Below are 19,612 nucleotides of genomic sequence, written 5' to 3'. Positions count from 1 at the left end.
TACATGGACCATGTCGGTCACATGCACATGAACAGATCTGTGGTTTCATCAGTTTAGCTCCGCACCACGAGGACAATCCAACATGCCCAGAGTACTCTGCTACCCACAATGCTCTACACTCACAATTGTACTGGAATTATAAACCCTCTGAAGAGGAGGGAGGAGGGGTAAGAATGGCGGCTGAGTTGCCAATGTCCTGATGAGCTCACCCCTGAATCACACTCACTGTGGGGCCACACAGCACTCCCAGGCCACCAGCAGAGTGGTGAGGATGAGGAAATAAAACAAGTTAATGAAATTGGGGGGGGGGGGGGGCCCACTATCCTCGACTCCAGTTAGTTGATGATCGCTCAGCACCTCACAAAGTGCACAAACACACAGGCTTTAATGTCTCACTTAATACACACAGGCTTTAATGTCTCACTTAATACACACAGGCTTTAATGTCTCACTTAATGCCCTCCCAATCCCCTCCTGCACGTCTCCAGCCGTCTGAGAGACGCTCACAATGTAGATGAGAGTAAGAAGAAGAAGAAGCGATCCAGAGCCAACACCGCGACATTCCTCCGCTGTACAAATCGTTAATATCCTAACGAGGTTAGCTAAATGTGAGCCGGCCCTTTAAGTTATATACAAAGAAACCCAACAGCAACCATTTTATCAGCAGTAAAATGAAATGCAAAAAAACAACGTCACTTAACTTGTTTCTTTTATAGTTTAGAAAGTAATTTGATTACAATTAACCAAAAATGTGATGTTTAAAGTAATATATATATAATATATATTCATATGTTAAGGTTAAACAAAAACAAATCTACAAAGCAAAAACAAAAAGGCATATGTACATGTTCACCCTGTCCCAAAACAAACAATAAAAGAGACCCGACTCTCATCCCCTTCACCCCCCCCCCCCCCCCCATTTCCTCGTGTGCTTCAAGTGCCGTGTCGTAAAACGAAGCACACGGGAGGTAAATGGTTCTCAGTGATGACATCCGAGAGCTCGTCCCCCCCCCCCCACGAAAACCGCTAAAATGAGCCACCGCTGTTTTATTGGATGAAGGCGTTGATACGAGAACTGTAGCGGTTGATGCGATGCGCGTGCAAATTTCAGAGTCTGTGGCACTGAACATGGGAGCCGTCGCATTTCAAGGCATGCAACCAACACACCAATGTTCAACTTGCTCGTACCATTTCCACCACACGGTTCCAGCTGATATTGTTGCAGTATGTGTGTATGCATGTTTTTATGTAATACATATGTGTGTGTGTGTAAACTTGTCTACGTTTGTTCCTTGGTGTGCGTTTGTGTGCGTGTCTATCAGGAAGTCGGCCGTACTGTGTTTTCTGTCCCTATGTTTGATGGACTGTCATTAGAACATACCTAACATGTCTCAATGTGCAAGAAAGCAGCAGCATCTATTATTTTCTCGTATTTCTTTTTGAAGGAAAAAAGACCAAAACAAAAAAAGAAGTAATCAAATGTTCACTGAGACGCGAAGGAGCTGGCGACTTCCTGATGAGTTGATATGGGTACGTTGTTGTTTTCCATTTGTTTGTTCAGAAACCAGAAGAGCAGCTGCTGTTAGGCAGACGTTGTCGTCCTGGTGGCTGCTCCCCCCCCCCCACCCCACCTCTGCACACCTTCCTCAGGCCTCCTGGGGGGCGGGCCTCTTGAGGTCCCTGATCTGTTTGACCAGGTAAGTCTTTTCATCGTTGAACTGTTCGTCCTCCATTCTGTCATTCTGGAACTTGCTGAGGAACTCGATGAGTTTGGTTTGGTTCTTCAGCAGGATGTCCAGGATGGGCTGCATCTTGTTGGGGTTGGCCACAAACACCTGGTCATTCAGGAAGAGGATGTTAATACAGTGCATATATATATATATATGTATATATGTATATATATATATATATATATATATATATATATATATATATATATATATATATATACACATATATGTATGTACATATATATATACACATATATGTATGTACATATATATATATATATATAAACACATATATGTATGTGTGTGTATATATATATATGTGTGTATATGTGTATGTGTATATATATATATATATATATATATATATATATATATATATAAACACACATACATATATACATATATATATACATATATATATATACATATATACATATATACATACATACATATATACATATATACATACATACATACATACATACATACATACACACACACACACACACATACATACATACATATATAGTATACATATCTTTGATGTGGTCAACTGTTACCTTAAAAACATGGAAAGCCTCAAACTGGATGTTGCGGCTCTTGTCCCGCAGCAGGTTCATCATTAGTTTGAGGTTCTCCGGCTTGCTGATGTATTTCGTCATTATGGTGAAATTGTGCCGGTCGAGAAGCAACTCCCCCAGCAACTAGATCATTTCAGAGCAAGACACAGACATTAACATTCATTTGAATTCATATATTCAGTTGCAAATTTGCCAAATTGAGTCTGAAACTTTCTTTGCCTGCCTAAATGTTTATAACTTTAATTAAACATTGGCTAGTTTCACTCCCTCGTGTACAAACACTTCTCGTGTTAACAAACTTTAAACTGTATCACAAATCAATAATAAACGTTATAACTTGAGAGAGATAGCAGGTTTACTTTGTCAGTGGGGGACAGATTATGGCTTCAGAACTTCATGATAACATGAATGTTATTCAGGTTAAGGTGACAGTAATGTAGCACTAAATGTAGTCAAAAACACATAAAGTGTAGAAAACAGCATATATTAAAAGAGGACATGTAAAACATGCAAAGTGGTCACACCACTAGATGGCAGTCAAGACAAGGCGATGGAGGAGCGGGTTCAGAGAAACCAAACACTGTGACCAGACCCGGTCTTTAAATAGCTCTCTTACACCACGACATGGGACCTGTTTACGGGCTGCTTACCTTGAGGGACTGCCTCTTAGTCACGTAGTTTTCTGAGTGGAGTAACTTCTCATATTCACTGAAGAACTGCAGAGAAAGGGAAGAGGTCGAGAGAGAGTCATCGAAATGCGTCAAGTAGCGGTTTACACAATCTCATCTTTGTCTTGTACCCAAACACAATGACAGGACTGGAACAGATTTGCCCTCACAGACTGACAGATACTTTGTGTTCACAGCCTGCATATTATCTCCCAAATGTCTGGTTTCATGTTTGTTGAGGAAAGAGACTCTGCCAGCATGCCAAACACCCAGACTACCGCAGTTTAAATTGACATAAAAATGGTGAAGAGAAAGCGGTGAAGTTCCTCTAAAGCGAGGAGTCGCAGGCCAGACAACAACAAATGTGCAGGTTTAAAACCAGGTACAACGCAGGACAATCTGTTCTCCTGACCAGCAAACCCAATGTGGAATAGAAAATGTATTGATCAAAATAACTATGCAACACAATTTCGATGAATTCAACACAGTACATGGCCTTTAACCCTTTCTATCCCACTTCGGGTGAATGTACTTGCCTTTTAAAAACACTAGTTTTGGGTTGAGTGGGCACTTACTCTGTCATAATGCTGCTCCAGGAACTCTGCACTCAGTAGTTTGTGTCTTGTGAGGAGGTCCTGAAAGTAGACAATGCAGACAGTGAGAAACACTTTCAGCCTGAATGGTCATCAGTTAGCCGGGTCCAGTTTGTCTCCTCTCTGAAGCACACGCACGAATAATCCTTAAAATAAAAAATCGGAAAACCCTCATCAAAATTAGAGAAGAAAGTAATTTTTGGGTTATAGCGTTGGTGATATTTCTGTACATAATCCTCATGTGACGACTGGTTTATCTGCTGCAATTATGTTGGCAAATAAATCCTCTATTGGATCCTCTACCACCATCAACAAAGTAGCAGCAAGTAGGACACGGGGTTGCTGAAGAGAGATAAAAACAATATCTCAGAACAGCTGACCGAATGAGCCACCTTACTTTGAAAGAGGCGAACGCGTCTGAGGCGATGTCGAAGGTGGACATCTCCACGTATCTGAAGAAGTCGTAGAACTGCTCCGACCACAGCGTGATTTTGGCCAGCGGCTCATGTCTGATGCACTCTCTCAACATGATGCCGCAGTTTAGGGCGATCTCTGGAGACTCATACCTGCACAGAACAACATGAGACAAGGACGTATCATCATATAGGAGCATGCAATCATTCTACTTAACTGGGCTTTATTGTCAAAAACATTTGTTCCTTTATTCATTCTTCTTCTTAAGGCAGCAGTCAGACCATTTGAAACAGTTGCTGTGTGTGTGTGTGTGTCTTCTTACCCTTTCAGCAGCATGAAGAGGATATTCTGCTGGGTGCAGAGGTACTCCACCGTGGGCGTCCGGGTGCCAATCTGACGCCTCAGGATGTTGTTGAAGATTTGAGCCACATCCTTCTTACCCTGGAGGCAACAGATGAAGCACACATGAAACATAATAGAGAAAATGATACACACACAGGTTTATATAGCGCACTTCTAAACGGACAATGCAGTCAGGAGGTGAAGAACAATGGAAAGCCAAGACGCAGCTCTAAACATAAGGTAAATTGTTTAAAAAAATAAAATCGGACTGATATGTCAAAACTAACCGATAAATAAATGATGAATGGAGACGGATGTCCTCTTATGGCAAAACCAAGGACCCTTCTATTTACAAAAAGGACAACAATTCAGCACAAACCAAATGTGTGCAGAACTAAGATGTTGAATCACTTTCAGATTTCTATGCGATTTGCAAATTCTTCCCCGGTTTCTATTTTCTGTCCAGGCAGTGAGGACGAGAGAGGGTGAAAGAGGAAGAGCGCGATCACACAACACAATGAGTCACGCTGTGATCGGGTGAGTCAGAGAAGCCTGCAGCAGCAGTTATTACACCAGTCTGACATATTGCAGGGAGACGCGAGTTTGCCCACGTATCACCATTAGGCAGATGTGTGCGTTTTTAAAAACACGCATCCCTCGACGTCTCACCTCGAAGTCGATGAGCTGCAGGTCTGCTATTAGGGTGCTGAGCAAGCCACTGTTGTACAGCTCCTGGGCAAGCTGGGCCACTGCTTCTGTTTGGGGCTCCTTCTCATTGGTCCCATACAGGATCTCCTTCATGGCCACCAGGCTTTTTGACACCTCCTCTGTGGCCTGAAACACACACACATTACATCATTTCAAGCATCAGAAAAGCTCCTTCCAACTCATTGTTACCCCACAAAAAGAGTGATGAACCCCCAAAGTAAGAGGAGCTAGAGTCACCCTACCTTCTCTGCCTTTTTGTCAGAAATGTCATGCTTCTCGAGCACCGTCATGCTGTCCTTAAGGTTCTTGACGATGTCCGCCGGCGACTTGTGGGACTTGCCAAAGGGGAACGGCATGGCGGAGAGTTACCACGAGCTACCAGGCAGTGGACTGTCCACCTACATGTATGAAACATAAAACTGGATCAGAGCTGGACGGCTGAGCTGAGAACTAAGAGCATGTAAAATGTAAAAAAGGGGTCAGAGACAATGTTGTACTGTAAAGAAAACAACCTAAATGAACGGAGGAACTACACAAACAAAAGCTACCTTTGTGGTGTAGTAGGTGGAGACGGTGATAACAGGGATATATCCAGTGACTCGCTAAGGAATCACAAGTCGTGCTCATGCAAACATAGCAATGATAGCATGCAAGTCTGGGCAAAGGCTGACGAAACAGATCCTAAGAATGACAACAGTCGATACGACACAAATCACTGAAGTGTCAAGCTTCACCTCTACAAAACACTTCAAACTTCATATTGACAGCTTGTATGGTTGGTTGGTGCATCAGTTACAGGATGTATTATTTTTATAAGTATTAGGACATGTTGTGTGTTAAACAACGTATAATTTACCACACTTATCTATTAAAATTACATGTTCTTTTCTCACCTAACTCTCACTAACACTACCAGTAAGTCACTGCTCATGGGTTAAACAATAGACAAGTAGTTAATATTGCATTATACTGTCTCAATAACATATCTATACTTTGGCATCAGTGTTGTGAATCACCAAGGTCAAAGGTAGCATACAGCCTGTGATAGTTCTGACCTTTAATGCGCCGATGAGAAGTACGATCTATGGAATCTTCTGGTGATTGTCAGTAAATGATAAATTAACCACGCAATGTTTACTATTGTAGGTCTACTTGCACCATGACATAGCCTTGGCCCTTTGTTTGAAGACTCCCTTAACATCAACTAACAAGTCCAAATAAACACGGTCATATTCAACATATAACACATTCTCAGGGAAGTCATTTCGGGAAATAAAACACACCCATCGAGTGTTCTCACTGTACAAAAACACATCTAACCCAAGATAAAACTGAACCATATCTCACTGCTGCTCTTATTTAACTGGGTTACAAGAACCCTTATCTCCACGACTCCCCGACCCACCTGACGTGAACTACAGGGCAAACATGAAGCCAACAAAGCCGAGACTATGAAGGCAAAATGTGCTCCTTTCTTCAGATATTGGGTCACAAATCCAGCGTCATTGTTCTTTATGTTCATATATATTCTTCGATACATATTTATACTGTACATAGTAGTTACATGTTTATGCTTAGTTTCTCTGTTCTACTTTGTTGTCTTTAATGTCCTTGTTTTTGTCTTGTTTATCTGTATATTCTATGTATGTACGTTGAGAGCAATGTGTAAACCGAAGTCAAATTCCTTGTATGCGTATAAAGCTGAGTCAGATTCTGACGTAGGATGACTACCTTTCCCAAGAACTCAAGACAGAGACATATCAATAAAGATAATCCCAGTATCGTGATCGTCTCCATTAAAACATGATGAACCAGTATGATACTGAGGTTTGCCAAAATATCAACGCGAGTCACTTAGAGCTGCTGATCTATCAGTCTGTCACCAACCTGTTGTCCTGCACCAGATCCTCTAGACTCTGAACCCAAACCCTGGAGTAGTCACACTGGTCCTCTTATAGTCCTGACAGGGAGTCCACATTTAGAAAGCAACGCTGGGGCCAGGAATATAAACCCAAGCCGCAAAAGTGGGAGGTGCAGTCCCACTATAGGTATGTGATGTGTCATGTGTGACTGGGCTGAAGTTTGCACTTGCTTAACTTACGTCTTTATTAATCTGGACACACCTCGATTTCGCAAGGTGGCCCAAATCAGTCTGCCTGCACAGACTAATGCGCGTTAGTGATGACCAGCAGGCTGCAAGAACCGCCTTCAGTGTCAGTCAGTGACGCAAATAGGAGTGAAACATATGGCAGGTTCAAAATCAGCTGGTGGCCGCTAACCACAACAATGAATCCCGTTAGTAATCCGGTATCGTGTGCATGAGTAATGTTAAGGCCAACGAATAAATGGCAAGATGTGCTGCGGATGCATTAATACCTTTCTAGATACTGAACTATAGTCATGTGAACCAGAGCATGCTTTTATACAGCCACAGTTAGTAGGGCCTGAAGTAGTTACCCACCAGAAAAACACACAAACAAAAGTACTATAATCACTGTGCACCAAACAACTGCTACCACTGGCTGGCTTCTGGAAGTGTGTGTGTGTCGACACACAGAAGGCCTCTGCAGGCCGAAAGCTTACAAACCCTTTTCCTACCTGCTTTGAATTAACGTTAGCTTCATGTAAAATAGCTTAGATAGAGTAAGTAACTTACGCCATAAAAGCCAGATTTGCAACGTAACGCGTTATATCGGTTTCGTCAGTTAGCTTAGCCCTGCTAGCATAACGTTAGCCAGGCCTGGCAGTCAGGTTAGCAAATGTAGCTAACAAGCTACATTCAAGGCAGCCGTGGCTAGCAACAATAGCCTCACACCACAATGCTTGCAGATAGCAGTAACGTTAGCTCGCACCAGTATATATAACGTTACCTTGTATTGGCTCTATTTTCCCCCGATCTGACAAGACAGCAAAGGTCAACTCGGATGCTTCCTTGTTCGTATATCTTACTGTAAGCTAATTGTGCAGCCCCTTGTTGATCTCTTAGTTCTTTCTCTGAGATCGACTGGTAACGTTTTGCAGCGGAGCGGTTGTCACAGCAGCAGCAGCGTCCTCTACCGCCCCCCTGTGGCCGTCTCGTGTCATGGCAACAAGCCCGCGAGGAAGGCAGGTGACCGCACGAGGGCGCGCTGAGCCCATGGACAGAATGTGTTCTTCTTCTTCTTCTTTGAGTTTAATTGCGGACTACAAAACCAATGTTTAAGGTGCATGCCGCCACCTACTGTACCGGAGTGTGTAACATCATGACTTTATGATAGTTATTTAAACACAATAATAATGTTATTTATAAAACAAAAAAAATACAACAAACAAACAATATTGTGTAATATTATTTATAAATTAAAAAAAATAAAATAAAAAAGATTGTGTAAATATAAATTTAAAAAATATCAAACAATTAATGTGGAAGTTATATTCTGGAGGACAGAAGTGTTGTTGCTGGAGTAACCTTCTGAACATGATGCAAAGAATATGGAGAGCAAAAGAGGCACCATATCAGTGTCCGACTGAAACAAAAAGGAGGACAAGTTTACGGTCGTGGAAAGTATCTTAACTTACTATAATGAATGAATTGGTGGTAATGGTAATTGATTCAGGCAACTATGCCACAAAATACACCTGAGTTAATAGTGTACACTAGGGGTTGTCATAATAGTGTGCACTAGGGCCTGTTGGAATAGTGTGCACTGGGCCTGTCGTAATAGTCATAATAATGATAAAAGAATAGTTGTTTGAATAACTGATCTATTAACTGATTATTATGAGAATTTAATTGCAGTAAAACTCAAAAATGTTAATGTCGTTTTTCCATGGCAACCACTACAAAAAGGAAGTTGCCATTGAAAAAAAAAGACACTACCTTTTAAAACCGGGGTTAATGATGTATTTACCTAACTGATGCGTTGACACTCCGATCTAATTCATTGATCTGTCTTCATCTTTGCAGTAATGGATTACACCTGGCTACAACACTGGCCATCCATTGGTCACAAGCCAAAGCCTCCTCCCCCTCCTCTTCCTCCTCCTCCTCCTCGGCCTGACTGCCCACCAACTCTGGAGGTTATTACGCTCTTCATGCTGATTAGGTTTGAATGAAAAGCGGCCTTTGTTCGGCTCCGGTTCCCACGACCCGGCATTCGCCTGGCAGTCGCGTGGCTCCTAAAACAGGGGCCCGCGCTTGAAGGGACCTAAAGGTGGATTGTGAAGGGGGGGGGGGACATCTGGTCACTCTGACATCTGCTCGCTAACAGTTAAGAGCAGATGTCTGACGTTAGAAAACACGGAGAGTGATCAAAGCCGTTTGCGAGTGTTGTCCTTCTATTTCTCAAAGAGCAGAGAGGCGTGTGTGTCTTTGCTTGGTCTGACTCTGCTGCAGCCAGCATGAAACCAGCTCTACTTGTATATGCATCATGAAATCGCTCCATATTTAAACGGTACTGCATTTCAATCGTCGTATACGGGAACCTTAGCATATGATAAGATAAGATAAGCTCAACCTTTTTCGTTTGATCAAAGACTGAAGAATATGACAAAACAATAGAATAAACATATAAACATATATGAACAATATACTGATACGTTATAAATTACGTTTATAACAAGTAAGAGTGATGTAAATATAGTAAATTCAACTAAAATAGACACATTCAATTGCAACATAAGATTAAAAACAAGAGTAATTATAATAACCTGTGCCTCATAGAAACTAAAACAGAAAAGCAATAATATGCATGATATTGAGAGGGATATCGTCAATGAAGTAATAAAAGGTTTTAGAGCACAAAGTATACCGAACCTAATATTGCACGAGTTCGAAAAGATTGCACACGATATGGTTATTATTGTTCTCACAGGTCTGAAATTACCTTTTATGGATGGGATCAATGTGGTCGCATATTAAGTGTGATCTGATCACATAAATAAAGTCATAGTGAGTTATTGCATTAACTCATCAGTCATGCATCAAATCCAGCCTGTGGTTTGTACCACAATTGTATCATCAGAGTTGATCTTCCATACAGGCAAACTGCTTACGGGCAGATATATGCTCTCCAGTGATTTGTCAGTCTATTGTGTCTTCCTGTGAGCGTTTGAGGGAACAGGTTGGGCCCTTTTGCAGGTACAGTGTAATGTTGCTCCTGCGAAGAATAAACGAGGGGCTCCCCGGAGTACAGCACGGTAACTGCACACTCTTGTTCATCCCTGGGAGAAGAGGAAACTGCAGTTTTTTTGTTGGGTGGAAAGCGAAAGGGAGGAGGGGATGGGAGGGTTTGGAGAGCAGTGCATGGTTTCAGGCTGGACATCTGTCGCTTGTGAGTATTTTTTTCATTTTTTTCTAGGCCGGGTCTCTCGGTTATTGAATGGAGCCAGTGACCTGTCAGTCTTGACTGATGGGACCCCATGTGTGGGAAAATCCCGCAGCCAAAGAGTTGGGAGCATTCACATGCTAATTGCGCTCCGATAAAAAGAGGGCCGTGCCGCGCGGAGGACCCTAGAGAGACGCGCTGAGATTCAGAGTAGAGAGGAGGCACAAGCGCACAGACACTCGAGGAAAAAAAAGAAAAGAAAGCATGACTGCTTCATCCATGGCGCACAACGTGGGGAAACATCCCAGTGCCAAGGAGGAGAGAAAGGTAGTTTACACTTGGATATACTGTAGATCGATTTTCTCTTTTAGGATGCGCACAGCGTGGACCACTTCGTCCTCGTGCGCTCCCGCATGGGTGCCCTCTCCATCCTGGCTGCCTCTAACCCGACGTTGCTTTTCCACCCTTACAGATGAGGAAGCCGCTCATTGAGAGGAAACGACGGGAGAGGATAAACAGTTGTTTGGATCAGCTGAAAGAGACTGTGATCGGAGCGTTCAGACTCGATGTGAGTATGTTTCCCCCTCACGTGTCTCGTCCCCTCTGTAGGCTAATAAGTAAACAAATAGAAGGCTGACTCGAGTTAACTTCAAAGGGCTGTTCGTCTCTCAACAGCAATCCAAACTGGAAAAAGCCGACATTCTGGAGATGACAGTGAAGCATCTGCAAAACATCCAGAGCATTAAACTCAACGGTAAGGAACATGTGCGTTTGTCTTTGTGAGTTAAATATGTTTGGATTGTGTACTGTGGATATGGATTGTATAATACTGGCTGTTCTATTTATCATTTATGTCATTCATTGGGTAAAAGGATTGGGTAATACAAAGTTAAATATGCCATAAAAGAGCTTGAGATCATTCAGCTGTAAAGTTGCTATCTGGTACTGTCTGGCATATATCTGGAATATACCTATGTATATATATACACACACACATATATATATATATATATATATATATATATATATATATATATATATATATATATATATATATATATATATATATATATATATATATATATATATGTATATATATATATATATACATAGATATATATATGTATATATATATATATACATAGATATATATTGTTACTTTAAATTGTGTTGTATAAGATAAAGTATCAATGAGCAGCTTCCTGGGGAAAGAAGCAACATCAGTTGAAGCTGTTTTTCTGGATGCATGTTATGCTCTCACCACCACCACCAGGGGCTGCTATAACTTCACACCTCCCCCCCCATCCTTTTTTCTCACACAGACCCCACATTAGGCCTGGAAGCCCAGCAGAAATACAGCACAGGGTACATCCAGTGCATGCACGAAGTCCACAACATGCTCCTCACCTGTGACTGGATGGACAAGACCCTGGGCTCCCGCCTGCTCAACCACCTGCTCAAGTCCCTGCCCATGTCCACCGACGAGCGCCCCCTCCAGGCCTCACCCAGGCGTGACGTCCCTTACCCCGGCACACGCCTCAAAGGGGACCCCTTCGCTGGGAGACAGCTCCAGAGAGAAGGCCCAGGACGCCAAGAGAGGCCAGAGCTCCACAGCTCCCACCTGATGCTGGAGATGTGGAGGCCCTGGTGAACTTGTGGATCTTGGTTCTCCATTCATTCATTGTAGGCCATCCTCTGTTATGTATCTTATAGATATGCTGCTCAGAAGACAAACGTGGGGCAGTGTTGCTCCAGTGATTATGATTGTAGGTGTGCTATAATGATTCTATACAGACCTTTTCTCAGTACTTCCCTTTTAGAAGTCGACTTCTCGTAGCCTGCATTGTAGAAGGCTCTTATTAATCTTTCTTGTATTTATTGTATTAACAGCTTTATTTATTTGATGTCATAAGGCATGACTTTTGCTACTTAGACCTGCACTTGCTTGGCATTGCATTGATTTTACATGTCTTCCTCCTTTGCTGTATGATTAACCCAGACATTAATAACAATAAAACTGATTGTACACTTGAGATTTGACTCATCTTTGTGAACAGTCTGGTTCATGCACAGCTGTTGTGGTCAATTCTGTTTGGAAATTCTTGCTATAATGGCCGTGCAGTGCAGAAGGACCATCAGAAGTCCCTCACATTTAACAACTTCATCAAGGAGACGCAAACTGCTTCAGATTATTTACCAATATAATCCTACAAATATCGGCTTTTTATTGTTGAAGCACACTCAACAGTACAGTTTCTGAAAATAAAGATTTTAGCCTACAGAGTAACCTTATACACTTAAAAAGGTTGCATTTGTATTTGTTACATACCATTTAAATCAAATGTCATATAATGACTGTGGTGTGAGTCACAGCTAATTGTGACCCAATCCTGCAGCTCGATGCATCTCTGTCGTCTCCTTTAGCTCGTTGTCTTCAGGGCCGCAACTGCAAATACAGAGCAGTGCCATCTCATCTGTGTTTTCAGTAAATAAACTCAGGTGAAATCACCACCTGCCCAGCAAGGAATGTCAGACAAACAATGTTCGTAAGTGTAGTCTTAAAATATTTGTGTTAGGTATTTAGTCTCTGTTTGATGGAGACCAAGCCGAGCTAAAGGGAATGTCGGCCTTTTTCCCATTTTGATGTGTCATAGTAAGTACGCAGGTAACAATGGCTCTGTTCTATTCAACTCCAGTGTGACAGTGAGTCAGCACGCACAATATACCAGGACCCTGAACCTGAAGCAGCTAAATGGAAGTCAGCTATTATTCCTTGATTCTATAACTAATAAAAATATGCTGCAGTTTAATGTCTGTTTGGCAAAAACCTCACTATGTTGTGTCAGGTTTTAAGGATTTTTTTCTGCCCCCAGCTACCAAAAAACTGCAGCTTTTATTAAAAGGGTTGTCGACCCAAATCATAAAGCAACATATTTTCTGGCTCAAGTGGTGTCTGTAGTTTCACTTCATGTGCTGAGGTTGTTAGATGTCCAGTCAAAACAATAGAGGCCAATATAATTGTTGTGGTAATTATTTACGCCATGTGCTTTTTCCTGAAGTGCTGACATGAAATAAAAGAAATTGATGGCATTGATTCCACTGATGTGGCTCACAGAAACACTTAATTAAAGAGACATCCTTAATTATATTCACACTGTTGTATTTGTTTGGTAGAACGTAGAAATATAGAAAGTGCAGGTAATGCGGTATAGAGAGCTTTGCATGTATACAGTAACTCATTTGACTGTTAAAACAAATTGTTGGGAATATATATATATACACACACACACACACATAATGGTGTGTGAGCTTCATACATAACTAGCATACTGGGGCCCATTATATGCCACTGGTTCCAATGAAAACAGTTCGCAGTGTTGCTGCTGGAGAGACATTCACATCTTGACACGAGCACCACGAATATAATTCCAATCCCCTCTATTATATTTGGGGTTGTGACAGAATTAACAGAGAATGCATCTCAGAACCTGCACTCTGTATCTGTACCACAAGGGAAATCAGACTTTTCTTTTCTATTTGGGGGAACTGATCCTTTAATCATGCGGCTGAGAAACCAGTATTTGCATAGAGGTTTTACTTGTGAATAAATGAATCATAAATTGTGTTAAATACATAAGGAATGTCTGTGACAGCAGGACTGGATTGTGTGTATAGTTGTTTTATGGTGGAGACACTGACACTCAGCGTGATCTGTTTCATTTGGCCTCTGGTGGACTAATTAAAATTGAGTGCTCAGATAAGGAACCCAGTGGGGTTTGAAAGTTCATAGCATCACAGCCGTTTCCATCCAGGTGCAGAAAAACGTCAGCATGTAGCACTAACTATGTGGTCAAAGGTGCTCGAATGTTCTGGCACGTTTACGTACTAATAAAGATGTAATTCATCATTGGGGTTTGAAAAGGAGAAACGTGCATATGGCCCATTCTCCCGCTATTATTGCCGTTATGATTGACCGCCACACGGAGCTGCAGGCGGCAGGTCTGAAGAGAGAGAGAGAGGGGGGGGGGGGGGGGGGGGCGCCAGGGTCCCTCAGCGGAGCTCACCAACAAAAGCGAGCCGAGACAGCTGCTCCCTCCACAGTCCACTCCATTAAATATCTGGAACAGGGATCTGAGGGTGGCGAGGTGCCAAAAACCCCTCCACTTGAAAAGGTCTGAAACTCTTCCTTCGTTTGGGGCACTAGAGTTTAGTGGTGCTTTTTTGTGGCGCAATTGTTGGACTACCGTGCGTAAAATAGCACCTGAAACAAACACCATTGCATTTACCTGGAAGGTGGCACAGATGCCGGTGTGGTCCTTATTATGAGCAGACATAACTGCTCTATTGTGAGGGGGATCATTTGCATGATAATACCGTGTACAATAACGAGGGCAGAGGGTTGAGCGCGCTTATTAGACATAAACAAATAATCTTTGCGCGCAAAGGACTCAAGCAACATGTCCAAACTGTCCAAAACACTGACACCAGAATCAATTCATTCACAACAGTCCAAATGGTATTTCAAAGATGAGAGCTTCATATTCTGAATGTTTATATATACACACACACACACACACACACACACAGCACATTACTGTAACATAACAAATGTGGTTATTAGCCAAAAATAGCCAGATATTATAACCTGTCGCGTGCAGCAGAGCACGCAACGTGAGAATGCAGTCGCGCACAAATCAGAAGTCACCAAACAAACGGAGAACAAACGAGGCGCAGGCCAACACCTGTCGCTTTCTTTGGAGAAGGGCCCTTAATTCCCCCGGCTGATTCAGTTTGGGGCCGAGGGGCCGCCGGCAGCAGCAGCAGCTGCCAACTGAAGGCATCGCGTTACATCCGCCAAAAAAAATAAAAAGCCGGGTAAATCTGCTGAGGCTCGGACACGAAAGCGCAGCAGAAGGAAGAATTGGTCGGGCAGAGAAAAAACAGAGAGACAGAGAAGAAACATAATGGTTGTAAGATGCGTCAAAGTGGTCCAAAGCACTATTGAATCATTTCGACGAATTATAATTGTTTATACACCATGAACGTTTATCATAACTCACTCTTCAATAGAATAATAGCCCCGGCTATAATAAACAGTTGTTAAAAATATTCATCAAAGAGTGTAGATATCATTCTAACATGACATTATTCTGCGCCATAATGAATTGTGTGCAGCTGAATGGAAGCACACAGTTGATTCACTGGGATTTTAAACAAAAAAAAACAGTGCGGTCGGTCCCCTAACACAACAAACTGTCTGATTAAAGCCCCTCCAGCTCCTCGGGGCGCAGACCGGGGCTGACCGGAGACAAAGGGAGTGGGCGCTCATTGGCTCCGGCCGTGTGCGCTCCGTTGTCCCCCCCAGCGAGAGCAGCTCAGCCCCTATTCACATGTTAATAAGCCCCTATAAATACTAACAACAGCCACTCAGCGCCGGCAGCACGTCTCACTAGGATTGCACAATAAACACAGGGCGCCTCGCCTTTGAGTTTGGTCGATTTTCTGTTTTTTTCCCTTTTCCTCTTGTAACCGGTTCCGTTTGCCAGCTGCCTTTCGCTGACGGGAGAGAGCGAGCAGAAGGAGAAGCCACAGAAGCGGCGATCCAAACCAACATGGCCCCCTCGGCTCGGCCCAGCGACACCGGACTCGATATGGAGGAAGAGGAGTCGTACTACGGGATTCAGAAAGGGGACAGAAAGGTACCTGCTGCGGGACTGTTGACGGAGTCACCGGCGCTCTTTGGACGCATCGGGCCCTGACGCACTTGTCACGCCGGTGACATTCTGTAGGCTAATGCATTTTTAGCGTCGCTGCAAACTGTGGAGTTTTAATGCTTAGAGCGTTTATGTATTTATTTTTGACAGTTAATTATCACACACATGGATGCGACTTCCACCACAGAGCGAGGAATAAACAGTGTTGTATCCACAGCTGCGTGTTTTCTGTCACTGACTGGAGTGTGATTTGTGTGTCCCTGCAGACCAGGAAACCGCTGGTGGAGAAGAAGAGGCGAGCTCGCATCAACGAGAGTCTGCACGAGCTGCGGACTTTGCTGGCGGACACGGACGTGAGTATACGGCTCCGCGCGTGCGCACACACTGTAGCCTGTATACCTATTGCACCCTCAGCTCACCTGTGCCTCCGATGCAGCTGTATAGGTTTAAGATGATGGGGTTCTGATCGGAGCTGCGCTGTGTTGTTCCTACAGTTTCATTCCAAGATGGAGAACGCAGAGGTGCTGGAGATGACGGTGAAGAAGGTGGAGGATGTTCTGAAGAACCGAACCCAAGGTCTGCACCACTCGTGATCTTAATCTCAATATCCTGACACTGTACTTTGGTGTTTGCATCCTCTTGTGTATTCAGATAAAGGTTTCACAGACCCTTTTTGTCTGTGAAACCTGGCCTTCTCAAAAACAAAAAACAAATGTCAACTAAAAGCTTGGCTCAAGGGCTGACTTTCAATAGATCGCAGCGAGGGAGCTGCTCTGCTATACGTACGAAACCCTGACCCAGAATCAGGTCGTCTGCAAGTGATTTAGCACCAGGTTCTCCATGGTTCTCCAAACATAGGAAGTTCAACCTGAGGTTTAGAGCACTGGGACACCCACAAGGGGTCACGAGATACATTTCAGGGGTCACAAAGACCTTTAACAGATGAGGAATGTAGAAAAAAAACCATTTCAGTTTTCTTAAATCTTTTGAGCTTTTGTTTTGTTATTCATTTCGCTACTTCAGTGGTAGGCAACCCATGACAAGGGGTCACAGGTAGACATGTCTTTGAATTAAAGGAGCACAAGACAACAATCAATCACTGATTTAGAGGGAATACAAGTCATTTTGTCGTATTTAATCAATAGGTTTGATCTGATTGCTCATGTAAAGCACCCAACTGACGGTGACCTGGCTTCGACCGAAAGCAGTCCAACAGGAACGCAGTCACTTCACAGTCTTCCTCTCTCCTTACAGAAACAGACGCACTCAGCCGAGAAGCCAGCGAGCGGTTCGCGGCCGGCTACATCCAGTGCATGCACGAGGTCCACACGTTTGTGTCCAGCTGTCCCGGGATAGACGCCACGGTGGCGGCAGAGCTCCTCAACCACCTCCTGGAGTGCATGCCCCTGAACGAGGACCACCTCCAGGACGTGCTGATGGATCTAATCACTGACACTCCCGGGAGCAACGGCAGCACTTGGCACGGCGGCGACGAGTCGCCGTGCTCGACCCCGGCGTCGCCCGGAGGAAGGAGTCTGTCCGGCGGCTCGTCCCCGGCCCCCTCCACCTCGTCCAGCGAGGACCTGGGCTCCGACCTGGACGAGACCGACAGCGAGCACAACCAGAGCTCCTCCGAGGGCCCGGAGAACAGGGAGGCCCTGAGCATGCCCACCGTGACCTACCCCCGGTCTATGTGGAGACCCTGGTAGGGGTCTGGGCGTTTGGATGGAATGCAGTCGGGATGTGTTGCAGCAGCTTCCTCATACGATGTGACACCGGGACCTCTTACTGAAAGGGAAAAGTCCACTCTACAACACGTTCAAAGACAATTTTCGGTGGTGTAACCTGCATTTCTCTGCTCATTTACGCCTGCAGATAACCGGCCACATGCATGGATTTTCTTCTGGATTCCTCACATTGATGTTCAACAATCAAACCTGCTCTCTGAGACACAGAGACCCGTTTGTCCACTGACAACAGCGGACTAATAATTGATCCCAATGCAGTGCATCCGCGGAGCGCGTGGCGTTGTGTGGAGGGACCCTGGCTTTTCTCTTCACCCACAACCCGATGCGGCAAGTTTAAATCCTGTCCTCGGCATTCTGGGAAAATGTAGGACATCACTCAGTGAAACAGCAGTAGAAATTCACTCCTCAAGTGTTCACGGTTGGAGTTTTCCTTTATCTCATCACAGGGGCCCTTCCTTTTCAAGGGCCTCCTCCGGCTCTGGGGCCTCCTGAAAGTACAGGGTCCTGTGTTGTGACTTTTCTTTACACCTGGAGAGAGATGAAAAGCCTTCTCTCTCAACATTCACTTATAACCCAACGAAGGACAGACGAGGAACAGCTCATGTTCACACTTTGATTTTGTGTCAATAACTCTGTGTATATATATTTGTATGTGGAGAAAAGCTCTTTTAGAAACCCGAGAAGTTTGGCAATGCCTCTGATTAATATAAATATTTCTATTGTATTTCATGAAGGCCTGTAGTTTATCGGACCAGTAGCCTCATCCAGAATGACCACTTTATGTTGTAATGATGTTTAGAAATGCCCGTAAAAATGTCTGAATTTTGCGAAATAAAATTCTGTAATTGAAAAGCTTTTGTCCGATTGACTCACCGCCGGAGAGGAAACAGGATAAAAAACTTGAAACTTAAATAAAAAAATAATAATAATAAAAAAACTGTGAGATGAAATATTGTCAGTGAAAGTTAAGTTATTGTTGAGAAATGATTTGTGATTGATATCTTGAGGCAGGCTAATTTGTGTTTGGGCTAAAAGCTCTTAAAAGCACTGAGTTTGATTACATTAAATTATGACTAATGTGACAAAAAAAGACCAACATCATTTCTCACAATCCTTTGTCCAAATAAAAGCTTTGATGAAAACCTTTTCTCTGCTGTTCATCACAGAATGCCCTTCGGTCTTTGATCCCACAGGGCTAAAATGCATTCATGTCAGATCATAACCCTGAAGATATATCCCCTCCTTCCTGTCATCACCTCCGACCTGCGCTCCCCCTTCTCACCACGAGGACGCGCGGTGCGCGTACGCACATGAAAGACTCGCGCCTCTCCAACGTGTCTTCGCTCTCACCTCAGATACAATGAGCACCTTCACAAAGAGACGTTAGATCCTGTCTGCACCAGCGACCAGCCTACAGCGAGTAACACGGTCTCTTAAGATATGGAATGAATAACAATAAAAAAAACTTTCCCTCTCGTTTTTCATAACGGACCAAAAGGCTGCATCTGATATTAAAGTGACATATTACAGTGGCGGCTGGTGGAACATGTTCTAGGTAGGGCCATCCTATCAATTTCAGCAAACATCCCAGTATGATTTAATGCAAAAAAAATGTAAGTATCAAACACGCATTGTTACTTGGCAGTTAAATATTTAACATGTATTCCAACATGAAAAAAAATCTGTAAATCACACTTATATAATATAATATAACATGTTTATTTATTGAGATGCCCCTATGGACCTTGTTATAGGAGGTAAAGATCAGGAGAAGTAAACATGAAGTGTAATTATGAATACTGATGTTA

At 43.3% G+C, this 19,612-nt stretch overlaps 3 protein-coding genes across 4 annotated transcripts; 2 read left to right on the top strand and 1 right to left on the bottom strand.

The window, feature by feature from the left end:
* Nucleotides 1-1,020: 1,020 nt before the first annotated feature.
* cab39 (calcium binding protein 39) lies at nucleotides 1,021-8,100 on the bottom strand. Of its 2 annotated transcripts, none has more exons than XM_079271489.1 (9): nucleotides 7,907-8,100; nucleotides 5,279-5,434; nucleotides 4,998-5,162; nucleotides 4,309-4,427; nucleotides 3,970-4,138; nucleotides 3,555-3,614; nucleotides 2,962-3,027; nucleotides 2,291-2,434; nucleotides 1,021-1,835 (listed from the first exon to the last, which is right to left on the bottom strand). In XM_079271489.1, exons 2-9 carry the CDS (start codon nucleotides 5,390-5,392, stop codon nucleotides 1,647-1,649), a joined length of 1,026 nt encoding a protein of 341 aa, XP_079127615.1. In that variant the 5' UTR covers nucleotides 5,393-5,434; nucleotides 7,907-8,100; the 3' UTR covers nucleotides 1,021-1,646. The 2 variants fall into 2 exon arrangements, with proteins under 2 accessions (XP_079127615.1, XP_079127616.1); XM_079271490.1 differs by lacking the exon at nucleotides 7,907-8,100 and adding an exon at nucleotides 6,924-6,997.
* A 2,446-nt stretch (nucleotides 8,101-10,546) lies between these two features.
* her8.2 (hairy-related 8.2) lies at nucleotides 10,547-11,993 on the top strand (the record flags this gene model as incomplete). The annotated part of the gene is made up of 4 exons (XM_079271297.1): nucleotides 10,547-10,669; nucleotides 10,815-10,910; nucleotides 11,018-11,096; nucleotides 11,665-11,993. The coding sequence occupies exons 1-4, from the start codon at nucleotides 10,607-10,609 to the stop codon at nucleotides 11,991-11,993; spliced, it is 567 nt and encodes a 188-aa protein (XP_079127423.1). The 5' UTR covers nucleotides 10,547-10,606.
* Nucleotides 11,994-15,668: 3,675 nt separating this feature from the next.
* Nucleotides 15,669-18,889, top strand: her13 (hairy-related 13). The gene is made up of 4 exons (XM_079272008.1): nucleotides 15,669-16,041; nucleotides 16,323-16,409; nucleotides 16,551-16,632; nucleotides 17,311-18,889. The coding sequence occupies exons 1-4, from the start codon at nucleotides 15,955-15,957 to the stop codon at nucleotides 17,763-17,765; spliced, it is 711 nt and encodes a 236-aa protein (XP_079128134.1). The 5' UTR covers nucleotides 15,669-15,954; the 3' UTR covers nucleotides 17,766-18,889.
* Nucleotides 18,890-19,612: the final 723 nt, after the last annotated feature.

The sequence above is a fragment of the Melanostigma gelatinosum genome (genome assembly GCF_949748355.1).
Source record: "Melanostigma gelatinosum genome assembly, chromosome: 7".
NCBI lineage: Eukaryota > Metazoa > Chordata > Actinopteri > Perciformes > Zoarcidae > Melanostigma > Melanostigma gelatinosum.
Note: the sequence above shows the minus strand (reverse complement) of the source record. Positions and strands in the feature narration are given on the sequence as shown.

Coding starts and splice junctions, on each gene's coding strand:
- cab39 (XM_079271489.1), bottom strand. CDS start 5,392: ATGCCGTTCCCCTTTGGCAAGTCCCACAAGTCGCCGGCGGACATCGTC. Junction 4,428..4,997: donor TGCAGCTCATCGACTTCGAG/GTGAGACGTCGA, acceptor TGTTGCCTCCAG/GGTAAGAAGGATGTGGCTCA. Junction 4,139..4,308: donor CTCTTCATGCTGCTGAAAGG/GTAAGAAGACAC, acceptor TGTTCTGTGCAG/GTATGAGTCTCCAGAGATCG.
- her13 (XM_079272008.1), top strand. CDS start 15,955: ATGGCCCCCTCGGCTCGGCCCAGCGACACCGGACTCGATATGGAGGAA. Junction 16,042..16,322: donor TTCAGAAAGGGGACAGAAAG/GTACCTGCTGCG, acceptor GTGTCCCTGCAG/ACCAGGAAACCGCTGGTGGA. Junction 16,410..16,550: donor CTTTGCTGGCGGACACGGAC/GTGAGTATACGG, acceptor TTGTTCCTACAG/TTTCATTCCAAGATGGAGAA.